Raw genomic sequence first — 16,810 nt, 5'->3', positions numbered from 1 at the left:
AACCTTGATAGGTCCTACGGTACCTTTTCAGCTCAAGAAAGTGTTAGCTTATGCGTCATTTCCACTCACAGAAGTATACATGAAATATATGCTACACGAATATACACATGCACGGAAATAACATTTCATCTATTCTATTTCAACACCTTGAACAAGTAGTAAAAAAAAAATGAACATTACAGGACAACATGTCAATCATATGCAATTAATACAGAGTGTCGAGGAAGAAGCAAAGGCCATTGACCTGTCAAGGCTTCTCCCTTGTAAAAGGTAACAATTATAATTACCAGTAACACCAAGAAGAAATGATACAAAACAGAACAAAATAAAACAGAACAGAATAGAACAAAGCAAAAACTATTACATTATTATACTAGCATCAATAATAATAACATTCGTGTAAGGACCGCGGAACGTTTTGCATGGGTGTTTTATGTGTGTGTATCCGTATGTTATGTGTGTGTGTGTGTGTGTATTTCAGTTGGGGGGGGGGGGGCGGGTAGTACTGCTCATGATTGGTTTGTCCAGGGTAAATGCTCGTTCCCCCTCTCCCTCTCCCCCTCCCTTGCCCTACCCCTCCCAAGAAAGAGTCATGGATTTTCTTGTTCTTTGTAACTTTTTTTTTCTTTTTCTTTTTCGTGCCCCATCCCGTTCCGCGGCCCCGGTATTATCAATGCAACCATATAGAAAGAAAGGGAGAAAAAGAAGAAAGAAAAACGTAACAATTCAAAGAGACATGCATATTTGTTTGTGTTTTTTTTTGCATTGGCGTCATGAAACACACACACGAGTATGATTATATGTCTAACCGTTAATATATACATGTATGTAAACTCCATATAATATGTTTGTGATCTGCTTGAAGACGTTTTATACGTCACTGCCCTATAAAAGCTCAATCACATGAGGGAGATGGCTTCCCTCCTCCCTGATCACCGTCATTCTATGTGTATATGATGTACATGTATAGGCCTATAGGGATACTGTGGACACGAGCCCGCATTGCTAGGTATAATCACTGACAACACGGTTGCTTTTTCAATGAATGTAATATAAATACTAATATAACAATACCTTACCTGCGACGACCCACTTGAGGCCATAATTCCTTGAGACACTCGGATATCCTAGAAAGGAAATACAGTGGTACTTGCTATAGCACAACACAACGCAGATCAAAAACACGGCTGCCCATGTGCAACGCCATGTTAATATTGTACAGTTTATCGCTCGTACAAGCAGACGATACCTTGTCCTGTTCGCGCAATGCAAAGGAAGCGCTTTTGTCGCTTGTCAGTTGCTTGTTGAAACATGCTGGGTAGATCGAGATATAAGCTCCACCTTCGCCGCAATACATGTACGTGGTCTACCGGTATGATTCATATTTCTATCGGGAGACGGGACAGGTTTACGCTCCCACCCCCTCTTCGTGAGGCTCGTATTGTGTTGATACTCGGTAGTTTCACGCATCACGGTTCTGTCATCTCTATAGGGATAGCTGGTGCAAAATAATTTGGAACCTTGACTGTGCAAGGCGCAATGGAACATACAAAGGTATTTATAACCGTGATTTGCCTCGAGTCTGACTATCCAGAGAATCATTATATGCATGAACTGGAAAGTATTTCGTAATTGACAGATGGTATAGTTGGGGTTGAAGTGGGGATTCAGGTTTTAACTCTTTGTGAGATAATTAGAAATCACTTATATGAAATATTATTAGAGCATATAATTCTAAGGGGAATTCAAATTTTATTGATGAAAATTGGATGTGAAATGGCTGAGATATCTTAAAACAAAACAAAGCAAAACAAAGTGGTCCTAATAAAAGGTGGGTCCCATCTTGCATTAGGACATCTTTATCTCTTGATATTTCAGCCATTTCAAAACCGATTTTTATCGAATAAACCTATATTTCCTCTTAGAACTGTATATGCTCTTTCATAGTTTACATAAATGATTTCTAATTACCTCACAAGAATTAAAACCTGGATATCAACCAAAACTATATACGATCTATAATGTGAGTTTCATCTGCAAATCAGATCAACTCGATCAAGCCCGATCAACCAACTATCTTGGCCTGGTCGGACTCGGTCGGCAAGGGGTGATCGGGATCGATCGGAGTCGATCTACCTTGATCGGCTTCCTACACGACAATTTTTGATAGTAAAAAAAAACGTCGTTGAGGGGTAGAGAAGGCAAGCAATCGTGCAGCGATCGGTTATCCATCGAGTCAAGTTCGAGCTGATCGGGAAACAGAGATCTATAAGGTTTGGTCGGGACGGATTTTTTCACCCCATCGGTTGTCGATCATCCATTCTCGACTACGATACGACTGGTACCCAATCAACTCGATCCAAGTTCGAACAGTTTTGACGATCAATTTAAAGTGCATGTGTGGGTGTATGTGTGATGTGTGTGTGTGTGTGTGTGTGTGTGTGTGTGTGTTGGGGGGGGGGGGGCAAGTGCTTAGACCGTATGTATTTCTTTGTATTAGTAAAGAAAAAAAGTGGGGACTCGAGCTCCCCTCCCCCCCCCCCCCCCCCGGTTGCGCCGGCCCTGTTTTTTATCATATTCTGATACACAAACACATTCACACAAGAAAGAGGCAGGATCGACGTGTAGAACTGTGCTTGTGATGGAATACATTTCCATGCATATAGGCCTTATATCAATAATGACCTAATTTACAGGCTGTTTTACGATTATAAATCAGAATGCCCTTATTCATGATCTACCATAATATGATACATGGATGTGATATGATCTATACCAACTGATATTTTTGTAACTTGCTTTCATAACATTTCATGAGTGAATAAACATGAATCAATGCCATCATTTTGCTTTAAACGGCAATTTTCAACTACTCTCCAATTGGTTTGTATATAAAAAGAAATGAAGAAAAAAATCGTGTTTTCGCAGCTAGTTAATAAGTTAATTAGGAACTTTCAACTTCTTTTCGTATTCATGACCGAGTAAAATAACGCTATACTCTAACATGATTAAAGGCATAATTTACCATTTGCATGCAGAAGAAACAAAACCCAGCATCAGTGCTTTAAAATAGTTCTAAATTGTGAGTTAGAGGTAGAAACAATCACTGTAAAAATTTGAATCGTATTGTACGATAATCGATGTTAAGTATGAAATACACAAAATGTGAACAATGAAAAATTGTTATAATAAAAATGTTTCCAGACTAAACCGTCTACAGTTATGGTTTAATGAGAAAAATACTGATATCTCTTTATATTTTAAGCTTTATTGCAAACATTTTATATGGTAGGATGTTTTGTGATACAACAGGCCTACAGATAACCTATTAGGCATCAACATTAATGTGGTATCTTGAAATTCTTTTAAATCACTGCTCCCAAAGGTAAACAGGACCATAATGATGTTTAGCACTATACATCATAAACATATCAAACTTTATGTATATCTAAGATTTGGAACAGAAGACATCGCTACAAACCTCGTGCTTATATTCGATAGCAGGGGCGGATCCAGGAATTCCGTAAAGGGGGGGGGGGCAAATATATTTCATCTTTTCTTTTTATTTCTTTTGTTTGGATCCGCCGCTTGATATAGGGGTGCCTACTAGTATGTATATGTATAATATATATATATATATATATATATATATAGGCCTATTTATTCGAAGATGGTCTCTCTTTGCTAATAACATTTTGCATCCTTTGGATCACGAGCATATTCAGCATACTAGTATTACACCGTATATGCCGTATGTGTGGATTCGACTGGAAAACACAAAGAGATTTTTCTCCTCTACTTATTACTGGGGAAAAGCTCTATGGGAAAACATGAAAACAGCGCGAACACGCTAAATGATTTTCTAGTACACGTGTATCATCTGTTTTCGCTTCTCACAGCACATGTCATAACGATTATTTTTGATACACGGAGAGTGCAGCAGACTCTGCGTTTACTGTGTTGGGAAGTGGTTGTGTTCGTGTAGGTGCTGCGATCTACTCGCTGATTGGTTGATTGTCCTCCGGTACGAGATTTAAATCTGCCCGCATCGATCGGCACCGCGCTGCGTGTAATTTGTGTTCACTGCATGCACTGGAGACGTACGTACGTAGACGTTTGTACATCGCGTACGCGTACGTGATATTTACAGTCTTCATATTGCGTGCACGATTCGAGGGGTGACTGAAATCAGCGGGTTAAATCCCTAAATTATTGGATTTCGCGAGGGTGTTTGTTTATGCTACTGCAGTCATCTTGCATCTGACAAAAATGGCTACTGACGGACCACTGAAGGTATACATGCATTTGATCTTTATGATATAAACTTGAACGATGAAGTGTTGAGAGTGAATGTTTTCGTTTTCCAGTGCGCAGTGAGTGGTCAGTGGTGGTATGGTTCGCTGCTGCGCTGATACTGTGCCTCAACCGCCCAGAAACTCTGGCGTGCTCTCTCTGTCTCATGATGGCATGCATGCTCGATGCTCTTTCCTTGGCTTGTTCTGTTGTATGATCTGTGTGGAAAGCGCTCGCTCTTAGTCATACCAAGGAGTTTTTAAGAGATGGAGTTTCAACTTCCAACCATGCCAACTGGCTATTATTATTGAAACAGTTGTCAGTTTTCCGTTGATTTACATTTCTACAAAAGAATTCCACGACACGGTACGGGTTCCGTGCGCGTTCCGTGCGCGTCATCTTTGGTTGCTATTACTGCCCACCAAACAATCGTCCGGCTAGTGTTGATGGCCTTGCTGAGTCCCTGTCCTTACTGATGAGCAGTTGTCGTAAACACCCAAATGTCATCATAGCTGGGGATTTCAACCATCCAGACATAAACTGGGACACGCAGTCTACAACAAATCCTGCTACTGCTGCTACGCATCAGAAGTTATTGGATGTATGGTTGGGGCACCACCTATCGACAGGGCACCTTCCCATCGACACCCTGCGTATCATGGCTGTTTGCGTATAGAACAAAAAAGTACGCGCGGGATTAAGTGTCATTAGCTATAAAAACAATAAAAACGAAGAAACGAAAATCAAACTCAAACAAACCAAGCTAAAAATTACACATCCGATCAGTAACGACGCATGGCTGTGAAATTCACGTGTATTACCTATGGCCTGTGAAATTCACGTGTATACCTATGCTGTGAAATTCACGTGTATACCTATGGAGGAGAGGGGGTGTCGATCGCAAGGTTCCCTTTTTAGCTGCGCGAAGAAAACGGAACGCACACACTAAAATTGCGCTATTTTAAAACGGAGATTCATAATCAACGAGACGGTCACGACATTCAAAACTGCAGTATTTATGGCATATTTGAGGTAAGAATTAGGCGGATTTGTATTATATTTTTAGAATAAACAAGCTACAGATCCTTAGGGTGTCGATACGTGGTACCCCCAACCCTACTACTGAGTAATTCCTTGTTTCAGATGGTGAAAGATGTTACTCGCCCTTCTTCAGGGAACACCCTCGATCTGATAGTCACGTCTAACCCCGCTCTTATTGATGATGTTAAAGTACACCCTGGCATCTCGGACCATCACATCCTGACATTCAACATCTCATCTAGGCCAAAGTACCAATCAAAACCTCCAAGAAAAATCCACCTTTTCAACAAAGTTGACCTTGACGAACTCAAGCAAGCTGCTGCAGAATTTTCAACTCACTTCCTTCAGTCTGACCCTGAAAACAGAGATGTGGAAACAAACTGGACAATCATCGCAAACTTCCTGTCGAGATGTCTGACGGAACTCGTGCCATCGAAGATGACCAAAGGTAAGCGACATCTACCATGGATCACCCCAGCAATTAAACGGCAGATGAGAAAGAGGGACCGCCTCTTCAAGAGTGCCCTTCGTCAGAATAGTACAGCCACATGGGGGAAGTTCCGAGAGTTTAGAAATCAAGTGGCAAAAACTGTGCACAAGGCCCACCGTGACTATGTAAATGACATAATCGGGACCAGTCTGGCAGACAACCCCAAAGCTTTTTGGTCATACGTCAAAAGCTGCAGATCTGAGCACATCGGAATACCATCTCTTCGTACTACATCCAAGTTGTGTGCCACAGCTACTGAAAAAGCAGAGGCTTTGAACGATTATTTTCATGAGATGTTTTCAAGTGAAAATACTGAACAGAACCCATCTAAAGGCCACTCTGATTATGCATCGATAGGTCACCTGCACTTTCACAGGACTGGAGTGGAGAAGCAACTAAAGCAATTAAACCCCTCCAAGGCCAGCGGGCCAGACGAGATCCCACCCAGACTCCTGCAGCTTATTGCACATGAGATAGCCCCAGCTCTGTCATTCCTATACCAACAGAGCTACAATGATGGTACAGTTCCATCACAATGGAGACAGGCCCTCGTAGCTCCTGTACACAAGTCTGGTGACAAGAGCGAGACCTCAAACTACCGGCCTATTTCACTAACCTGCATTTGTTGCAAGGTAATGGAACATATTGTCCTTAGCCAAGTTTCAAAGCATCTTGCATCCTGTAACATCCTCTCAGATGCACAGCATGGCTTCCGCCGAGGACTCTCCACCACCACTCAGCTCACATCTACACTACATGACTGGTCCTCCACCATCCAGAAGCGTAGCCAGGTTGATGCTGTTTTCTTGGATTTCCAGAAGGCCTTCGATCGGGTGCCCCATCAACGTCTGTGTACCAAGCTTCGCTATTATGGCATAACGGGGGACACACTAAACTGGATTATGTCATTTCTCACCAACAGACAGCAAGCTGTGGTTGTTGATGGTTCCAAGTCCACATGGAAGAATGTCACGTCTGGAGTGCCCCAAGGCTCAGTACTAGGACCAACTCTTTTTCTCCTCTTCATAAATGACATACAAGATAATATCCAGTCTAATATCCGCCTCTTTGCTGATGACTGTGTCATTTACAAAGAAATAAATGCAATCTCAGACCATCACATACTACAACAAGACCTCCTGCAATTATCCACGTGGTCTTCAACTTGGCTTATGAGCTTCAATGTGAAGAAATGTGCCGTCCTATCTATCACCCGGAAACGTAATCCCTCCGTTTTCCAGTATCATCTCCACAATGTCCATATACCTAAGGCACAGGAATACAAGTACCTGGGAGTGACAATCACTCATGACTTGAGCTGGAACAAACATTGCCAGAACATCAGACACAGAGCAAGCAAGACATTAGGGCTTCTCCGCAGAACATTATCCCCATGCACGAAGGAAGTAAAGGCCAGAGCCTATACCGCACTTGTCCGGCCCCAACTAGAATATGCATCAGAGGCCTGGAACCCACACACAGCTACAATGGTAAACTCTCTTGAGCAGGTGCAGAAAACTGCTGCTCGGTTTGTACATGGAGACTACAGGTATTCAACATCTTCCTCAACGCTGGTCTCGGCTCTTGGTTGGGATAGTCTCCACACACGACGCCTCCTTGCACAGTGCACCCTCTTTCATAAGATACACTACTGTCAACTTCTACGTTTACCACATGTGATTTTCCCAGCTACCTACATAGGAAGGCATGATCATAAGCTCAAGTACATAATCCCAATCGCGACCATAGATGTGTTTAAATTTTCCTTTTTTCCCCGAGCTGTTAGAACCTGGAACCACCTGCCAGGACCTGTGGTCACAATTACCAACCCATTAACATTCAGAGAGGCTGCTCTTCCAGTCATCCGAGTGATGCAGCCTCCTGCTGGGTCACACATGCTCTAAGAAAAGATGCATGTTTTTTTTTACTAGCACTATGCACCGTCACTTTTATTGTACATTAGTGACATTTAAAATCATCCTGTTCACCATGTCACCTCTCACTGACGCACGACACTTCTACCATCCCGGGATAGTTTCAAGGAACTGCTGAAAGGGATTACTACTTCAAGGTTCAAGGTTCAAGGATGATAAGATTGGGGTTCGACGCGATGCAATCGGAACGAACACTTTTGACTTTTACCATGTTGACTTGCCATGCTGATGAATAAAGGAGTCTTCATTTACATGATGAGATTTGTTGAGTCATATTGAATGTTAACATAAATGTTGATTATATTTTGCTTGTTTATTTATTAAATGAAATCAAATCCCACTTAGTCTAATGATAAAACACAAAAAGTCATAAGTGCCATCCTAACTATACACAGCCCAGTCGCTGTACCGTATAGCGACAGGGGCTGTGCTTTGCACAGCGTCTGGTCGGGCTAGTGCCATCCAGAAATAGATTCATGTGATCGATGATGATGATTTGCAAAAGTAACGTTAGACAATCTAACTCCAGTTACTACTGACTGTTATTCGTGTAAATTACTAAATTTTAGAGCTGTATCATGGATGTGAAAGTGTTTAATTCTGAGTGTTTAACTTATTTAACTGTTTCGTAGATTGTATGTACAAAAGTACCATCCTGGGATTCCGTGGGAATCCGGTTTTATCAGTAATATCACTTTTCCACTTAAAATATTCTGACAAATAAAACTGTAATAAACATGATAAAAAGTCCGAGTCTAGAGCAAGATGGAGAGCACTGTTGAAGGACACTGAGCTGAGAACAAGACAGAGGAGGCCCACATGATAGATGGCAAGCTACATAAGCACAGTTTGCTCAAACAGAAAGTGATATTTGACCTTTAAATATTGTGTGCCAAAGAGATATTCAATCACTCATGATTATGTTTGCAAAGTTCAATATTTTTTTTTTTTTTAATTTTTGGTGACCCGATCAGGCATCTAAGATTTGAAATGAATTTTCATATAATTATTTCCTTTTATTTCGAGCCACCACATTCCTTTTTTGGCCACCAAAAATGTCAGATTCAAAGATGTTAGTGGCCTGAATGGTTGAACGGGGCCCTTTGCCTTTACTTGAGAGAGAAAAAAAGTTGCATGTAGTGTCAAGCCCTGTTTGCACTGGCCCACTGTTTCTTATTCCCTTCCTGGTTGTCAGTCAAGCCAAGACTACTAGTACAGAATTGTACATTTTTTCATGCCATGTGAGACACAAGGTCCAGATTTTGAGGCATTGCAGCATTACAATAATATGGTTTGATTCCATTCTACAGACTATCTTCGACAATGCGAAAAAGAATCTCGCCGGCGGGGACTTCCCTGACCTGCCCTCCCCGGGCCAGCCGGGTAAAGGGGGCAAGAAGAAGCGTCTCTCGGTGGAGCGCATCTACCAGAAGAAGACGCAGCTGGAACACATCCTGCTCCGCCCAGACACCTACATCGGGTCGACAGAACCAGTCACTCAAGTAAGGGATGCAAAGGATTGAATGTAATTGTAATGTTTCAGATTTTCTCCCAAACACTCGAATGATATAGCATGTGTTTTTCAGTGATCCACAAGGTTATTTTCCCTGTGTTGTCTCGTTGGGAAACATAGCAACAACTTTAAAGACATAATTTGCCATTTGCAGAGGAAACAAAAACCCAGCATTAGTGCTTCAAAATAGTTTTGAAATGAGAATTAGTAAGGGATAGAAACAACCAATGTAAAAATTTGAACCAGTATAATCGTTGTTTTAAAAGTATTGTTAAATATACAAAATGTGAACAATAGTTATAATAAAAATGTTTCCAGACTATTTAAAACCGTCTACAGTTATGGTTCAATGAGAAAAATAGAAATATCTCCTTATATTTTAGGCTTTATTGCAAAAAATGTATATATGGTAGGATGTTTGTGATACAACTGACCTATACATACAAAATTGTACGCATCAAAAGTGATATCTTGAACATTTTCTAAATCACTGCTCCCAAAGGCAAACAAGACCTTAAAGATTTAACTGCATCTTGTTAACATGTGTTGTATTTTGTGTGTCTGCTCATTTTTCAGGCTATGTGGGTGATGGATGGAGAGACTCTTGTCAACAGGGAAATCACCTTCGTGCCGGGCCTCTACAAAATCTTTGATGAAATTCTTGGTAAGTCATCAGAGCCAATTATTAATAATGAGAATAGTTAGATGTCTTCTGACCATAGACACGGTATATATATTTATATATTTTTTTTTGTGTGTCAAAAGGGCCTCCTTATGCAAAGTGTGCATTGGTGCTATTCTAAATGATATGTCAAACATTTACAAAAAATGTTATACCATGATGATGATGTTCCACCCGTGTATTATCTGTAAATTCTGAATGCTTCCTATTTGTGTACGTTTTGACTTCAGAAGTGAAGCAAGAAAACATTCTGTACAGGGAGTACACAACCAGCTCCTGTGTCTTTTATGAAAAGAAGGGGGAATACAAACTTTAATAGGAAATATGAGTGCCATAACAGAAGATCTAGCAAAACAGGCTCAAGCACATAACATAGAGTACTTTTGTTGGAATGAATAGGCAGAGCAATTGCTCTCTGCAGTGAGGTCATGCAGAAATACACATTTTGATGGGGGTGGGGGGGGGGGGGTGTGGGGGAAAGGAAAAATGGAAAGAGTGGATGAGAGTACTTTTTGTGATCTTTATGTCTCAAGATAATGTGTCCAAATTTGTTTCTGACTGTTCCCACAGTGAATGCTGCTGACAACAAGCAGAGGGACCCTACCATGAACTGCATCAAGATCACCATTGATTCGTAAGTCTTTTCTCATTTTTTGGGGGACATTCTGAGGTGTCAAAATGTATCATATGATGTTCTGTCATGCATTCAAATTTTTGATTTACACATTCGTTTGCATAACACCATTGAAGGAAATCAATAATCTGGTATTCATGTTTTCAACTATTTGTGGCATTTCATTTTTTTTTCTTTCCTTATTGGGCCAGAGAACTTGAAATTTGCGAGCATAGTTGTCATATTAACCTATAATGGAAGGTGTTTTGTAGTAATGGTAAAGAAAAAGTTGTATATATATGATTCTCAAAATTTTCTAGAAAATGTGTGTGTGTATGTGTGTTTTTAATTGATATTCAGGAAATAAAGATCTCTGCCCAACATAGATAGCTTTGTAGGATGTGTTAGGTATGTGTGACTGGCTGTCTGTCTTACTCTGTGTATGCACAATGTGTACAAATCTGTATGACTCACACAAAACCTGCCAGATTTAACAATGTTTGAACATTAGAGGCGCTCACCAACGTGTTGTGTGATATTACAGGTGACTTCTGTTGTAACGAAGTCCTTGGGACCAGCAGTTTTCTTTTGTAATACATGTACATTGTATCAAGACTTCATTACATTGTATGAATAAAGTATATCAAGATATGTAGATAATAATTTTTTGACCTGAATTTTTTACTTCGTGGAATTTCTTTATAACTGTGTTGGTTGGTTATAATGGGAGTACATATACGCTGTACTCCAGAAGTGTCTCCATGGTAGTTCTTTGAAACTTGCCTAATTTATTGGTCTGTATTCAATGAATGTGGAAAACTTTGACAAGTGCGTTGCCTGGTATCACTCTCTTATGCCTCTCAGTGAGAACAACACCATTGGTGTGTGGAACAATGGAAAGGGAATCCCCATCATTGAACACAAGGGGGAGAAGATGTACATTCCTGAGATGATCTTCGGCCACCTGCTGACATCCAGTAACTATGACGACACGCAAAAGAAAGTCACAGGTGAGGATAAAATGTATTATATTTCTCCAAATTTGTTTTCTCAATTCCAAGTAATGCTTGTATTTATTTTTGTTTGTGGTATATGTTGATTTGCATTCGTAGATGTACCATGACTCAAAATGGTGTTTAATGACATTGAAATAGAGAAACTATATTTATACTTCAACTGCTTTTTTTTTTATATGTTGGATTAGAAAAAGATCACACGGAAGGCCACATTCTTGTATAGCCCCTTGCCCATGCAGCTGAAATCACTATTGTGTCTGTATAATCTTGAGGTATTTGCTTGGTAATGAATTGGGCAATTTGTGAAAAAAAATATTCCATAAAATGTCCCCATGTGAATTTATTGTGGGCAGTCCTTTTATATGACAACTAATTTTGGTTGTCTTTGTATTGCATTTAGTGCAACACTTGAAGTCAGTGCTGAGGAGATGACCTATGATTTTTTTATTTCAGGAAGTGTACAGTATGACTACCGGTAATTTTAGACTGCTGTTTAATATAAACTGAGAATAATTGTATTCAGCTTGTACTTCATGAAGCAATCACAAATATGGGTAGGACCTCATGTCTCCCAAACCATTTTCCTTCTCACACTATTTTTCTCTCAAACATTCCTCAAGGTGGTCGCAATGGCTACGGAGCCAAATTGTGCAACATCTTCAGCAAGAAGTTCACCGTTGTCACGGCATGCAAGGAGTATGGAAAGAAATTCAAGCAGGTAGGGAATACTTGTCAATTACTATCATATATGTACATTGTATAATTGAGATACAGAAATGGCATCGTTGAGCAGCTTCCACAGTCAATGTATTTGTTCTAGTGTGGAGTAGGCATGACATGTTATCATGACGAAATGAAACAGTACATCATTTGAAATAAAGCTAGAAAATTTTGTGACGGATAGAAAGCGGCAACTACCAAGGATACAATGAAAGCTATCCTTCTTACCTGAAACTTGTTTCTTGTTGATTTTTTTTTTGTTGAGGTCTAGCATAAAATCTAAGAAGTAAGAAGTGTGGAGCATATTTTGTCAATGCAGTCAGCATGTTCATTGTCCCCCAAATTAATGGATATTGTAAGAAAAGGTAATATATCAATATTATTTACCCCCTTGGCTGATCCGTTCTTTCTGTATAGAAGGGACTGATAATGGAAGATTCTGGCTTTGTAAACTCTTGAATAATTTTCCCATGTGTTTCTACTTTTCCCCCCAGACCTGGACGGACAACATGGGGAAGAAGGGTTCGTCGAAGATCACCGATTTCAGTGGTAGCGATTTCACCGAGATCACCTTCTCGCCGGACCTGGAGAAGTTCAAGATGACCCATCTGGACTCGGACACTGTTGCCCTGCTGACCCGCCGTGCCTTCGACGTGGCCGGATGTCTCAAGGGAGTAAAGGTCTTTCTCAATGGGAAGAAGCTGCCCGTAAGTTTGTGAAAAAGCGTTGCTAAATATAACATCCGTGGTCATGCATCATGTAATGGTAGGATTTAGTGGTTCTCCAGTTGAGTTCAGAGAAACTTACTCAATTATTTCAGTCTCTGATATGTTTTTTTTGAAAAACAGATTTTACAGTTATCATTGCCCTCCGATTGCAGTGTTTCTTTTTGTTTGTTTGTTTGTTGGTGCTGTAATAAAGTTGATCATCAGTATTATCGTTGTTATATATCTAGTACAGAGCTGTTTCTTTGTGACAAACCCAATCCATATCCACTATGTCAGGACAATATCTACTGTCTTGTTTACATTGCACATTAGTACCAATTTTCTGCAACTCCTGATATTTCTCATTGTTATGTTGATGTGGAGAAAAGATTTAATTGTTACAATGGACTAAATATCATGGCGCTATCGGGTAAGTCATCACTCTGAAAAAATATAATTTTCTTTATAAAGTTCTTGTATAGTACCCATTCTTTCTTAAATGCTCTCTGTAAACAGTTGAAGTGACCACATGTAGGTGACCATTATACACAGACTTATTCTTATGCAGGAGTGATTTGTCTGAGCTGCCAATTTTAACCCGTTGAGGATGGGCTGATCATGCTACAACACGCATTTCCCATAGACACCTGCCGGAGTATACTCGGGACTCGTCCTCAACAGGTTAACGGCCACTGCTCACAGGTGGTCACTACAGACAGGTTTGCTATTGGAGACCACACACCATCACAATATGATGATGAATGGGTTTTGACAATCAAGCTTTTGACCCCCTCCCCACTATCCTTTACCTGGTCAGATCTCAGGCTTCAAGGCCTACGTGGACCTGTATGTGAAGAGTGTCCAGAGTGAAGACAGCCAGCCACTGAAGGTGGTCCACGAACAGGTGAACCCTCGCTGGGAGGTGTGTCTGTGCATGAGTGAGAAGGGCTTCCAGCAAGTCAGCTTCGTCAACAGCATTGCCACCACCAAGGTATGTTGTGAATCAACCAATTACAACAAAAAGCAATGAGTTTAACAAGGGATGCAAACTGTTACCTCTTTGCAGTACAATGGACTCCCATTATAACAAAGTCCTCGGGAGTGGCAGTTTTCTTTCATTATATCAAAATTTCGGAATATCAAAACCAAACAAATAAACAATAAAAGATACATAGAGCCGATAATGTTGCTGCCTGAATTTTTATATCTTTGTAACCGGAATTTCGCTATATCCGTGTTCGTTATAAGGGGAGTGCACTGTACGTTGCACTGTTGTTGTTTTTGTAAAAAGATACTGAAGGTTTCATGGAAAATGCTGAATATGATTCCCAAATTGTATTGCGACATATACATGTCTATTGCTGTAAATGTACAAAATGCTGCTTTTTTTTTCCACTGAAAATGTGCCTCAGCCCACAGAATGCTGAAATTCTGTTTACGATGTTGGCTCCCCTGAATCTACAGCACGTAGGCTATCAAGTACTCACTCAAGTTAAAATCTGAACATTTTGCCAAAATGTTGTAATGTCAAGATTATTCATGATCGTGTATATAGGTCGTCAGTAATGACCTTATATTGTTTTTCACTTTGCATATGAGATCATTACCCGTACAATTAATGCCCTCACCTATAGCTACCTTTGCATTCTGAGCAAAGAAATATGCAAGTCTATTGATTTCCCCATTGCCAACTCTTTTTCTTTGTTGTCAAGGGAGGACGCCATACCGACTACGTTGCCGACCAGGTGGTGTCCAAGCTGATTGAGACGGTGAAGAAGAAGAACAAAGGCGGCATCAACATCAAACCATTCCAGGCAAGGATCAGATTGATCATTTTTTAATTTCATCTCCCGGGACATTGCAAAAGATCCATTCATCAAATGTTTGGTGTGTTCTCGTCCACAGAGACAGGGGTTCTGCCAGTGTTGATGATGTCTGTTGACAATAGTTTACAAAGCTCATGTCTGTACTCTGATGTAATTTGAAATTTTCCTGTGTGTTTCAAACTTCTTTGTGCAATTAACTGCTCGAAAGTGCTCTGTGAATCTGAATTAATAAGCAATTTATAACAATCACATTGAATATTTTTTTTCAAGCTTTGCTGGTGTGATGTTAACACCAAAATTATCTCTTGTTGAGATATGAGTCTAGTGATATTATGTTGTCGCTATAGTTGTACACTCCAACCTTCGGTTAAAGTCTTGTGCAGGGCTAAAACTTGGTACAATAAAAGAACAAAATCAGGCCTGCATCATCATAGTTCACGAAATTGAGTGTTTGACTCTTTCTTTCTACATCATCTATCTGTCTATTTCTCCTTGTCCCTTTCTATCAATTCACCAATCTGTCTATCTATATTCTCCCTTTGCATATGCATTGATGTTTATATATTTCCCTGTTTCTGTCACTCGCCCAAACAGATCAAGAGCCACATCTGGGTGTTTGTGAACTGCCTGATTGAGAACCCGACCTTTGACTCCCAGACCAAGGAGAACATGACGCTCCAGGCCAAGAAGTTTGGCTCCGAATGCAAAATGAGCGATAAGTTCATAAAGGGGGTAAGGGGATGACTCTGTATTGAGCAAATGTCCTTGATAAGAGAATAACCCCCAAGAAAAGAGTGTCTATAACAGAGAGATAGAGCAACAGGGATTGCTACGCATCACTGAAACTATAAGCAAAGTTAGACAAAAAGTGACTTTTTTAAGTTCCGAAAAAGTTTTGATGTCTGTAAATCTGTGGTGGGTGTCCACAACCAATTAGTACACAGTAGTACTAAACTTGATTAATGTCTTGTTTAATCACAAGACTTTTCCTGCATTATTCTGGGATTGAATATATTCAGTCATGGATGAATTTCAAATATCGCTATATTCTTAATAGTTCCCTTTGTGCTGGTTGAATTTTTCCCCTAAAATGTATAGCACAAAACATACAAAGACTTGTGATGAACTCTATGGCACTGGTCAAATCAAAGAATTTACCACACAACACTTCTTACCGTGTTGTATCACTCCATCACTCACTGTTTACTTCCACAATTTTGTATATTATATATTTGTTCGTTCTTTTAAGGGGATTTTCTGAGTTGTGGTACTGTAAATCTTCATCCCATTGTCATGGTAAGATGTGACAGAAATCACAAGACTTTTCTAATATTTTACTTCCTTCCAGGCCCTGTCATGTGGCATCGTGGAGAGCATTATGTCATGGATGAAGTTCAAGGCTCAGGTTGGTCAGACTGATGTTTTGCATTTGCTGGTCTTTAATATCCAATGTCTGAGTGTTGTTTTTGAAATCAATAAGAATTAATATCTTCAAGTATATCTTCCTTTGTTTAATTCACAGTTGTCATTCTCCTTACCTGATGCTGTGCATATTTGCAACATGACCTCAAATGACGCTGTTCCGTATCCTGCATATTTTAGACATCACCGATGTGACACAGCTGAGAAATCACTTATGGTTTCTTTGTCAGTTTTCTTTTCTGATACATTTTAGCTTGTCCAGTCTTTTGAAGTGGGAATTAAATGACATTGACCTGTAATGGTGGTTCTTCATGTATCAAACGATTGTCTTGAAAAAAAAAATTGTGCATCCTACATACCCATGTTGTATACAGGATATACAATGCACTCCCGTTGTAACGAAATGCTCAGGACCGGCAGTTTTCTTTCGTTATAACGGTACCGAAATTTCGATATAACCGAACAAATGCAATATATAACGAAAACAAGGAAGCCAAGCATATATGATATTCTGTTTGTTGCATACTTGTCATACACTGAAAATAAAACAAGT

The 16,810-nt window shown here is 39.9% G+C and overlaps 2 protein-coding genes across 2 annotated transcripts in view; one reads left to right on the top strand and one right to left on the bottom strand.

The window, feature by feature from the left end:
• Positions 1-1,103, bottom strand: part of LOC139709132 (DNA topoisomerase 2-beta-like) — a 30,717-nt gene extending 29,614 nt beyond the window's left edge. Inside the window, exon 1 of the mRNA XM_071621093.1 lies at positions 1,080-1,103. Within this exon, the coding sequence (XP_071477194.1) occupies positions 1,080-1,103 (24 nt within the window). The remainder of the gene's footprint in view (positions 1-1,079) is intronic.
• Positions 1,104-4,157: 3,054 nt separating this feature from the next.
• The window catches only part of LOC139709160 (DNA topoisomerase 2-alpha-like), a 38,765-nt gene continuing 26,112 nt past the window's right edge, over positions 4,158-16,810 (top strand). Inside the window, exons 1-11 of the mRNA XM_071621117.1 lie at positions 4,158-4,293; positions 9,069-9,260; positions 9,848-9,935; positions 10,524-10,587; positions 11,431-11,576; positions 12,203-12,300; positions 12,797-13,009; positions 13,827-14,000; positions 14,722-14,823; positions 15,430-15,567; positions 16,184-16,240. Coding sequence (XP_071477218.1) covers positions 4,270-4,293; positions 9,069-9,260; positions 9,848-9,935; positions 10,524-10,587; positions 11,431-11,576; positions 12,203-12,300; positions 12,797-13,009; positions 13,827-14,000; positions 14,722-14,823; positions 15,430-15,567; positions 16,184-16,240 — 1,296 coding nt within the window. The 5' untranslated portion in view covers positions 4,158-4,269. The remainder of the gene's footprint in view (positions 4,294-9,068; positions 9,261-9,847; positions 9,936-10,523; positions 10,588-11,430; positions 11,577-12,202; positions 12,301-12,796; positions 13,010-13,826; positions 14,001-14,721; positions 14,824-15,429; positions 15,568-16,183; positions 16,241-16,810) is intronic.

This window comes from Diadema antillarum, unplaced genomic scaffold (assembly GCF_040938485.1).
Source record: "Diadema antillarum isolate AM-2024a unplaced genomic scaffold, OU_Dant_1.0 seq00001410_RagTag, whole genome shotgun sequence".
Classification (NCBI taxonomy): domain Eukaryota; kingdom Metazoa; phylum Echinodermata; class Echinoidea; order Diadematoida; family Diadematidae; genus Diadema; species Diadema antillarum.
This window is presented reverse-complemented; position numbering and strand designations above follow the sequence as displayed.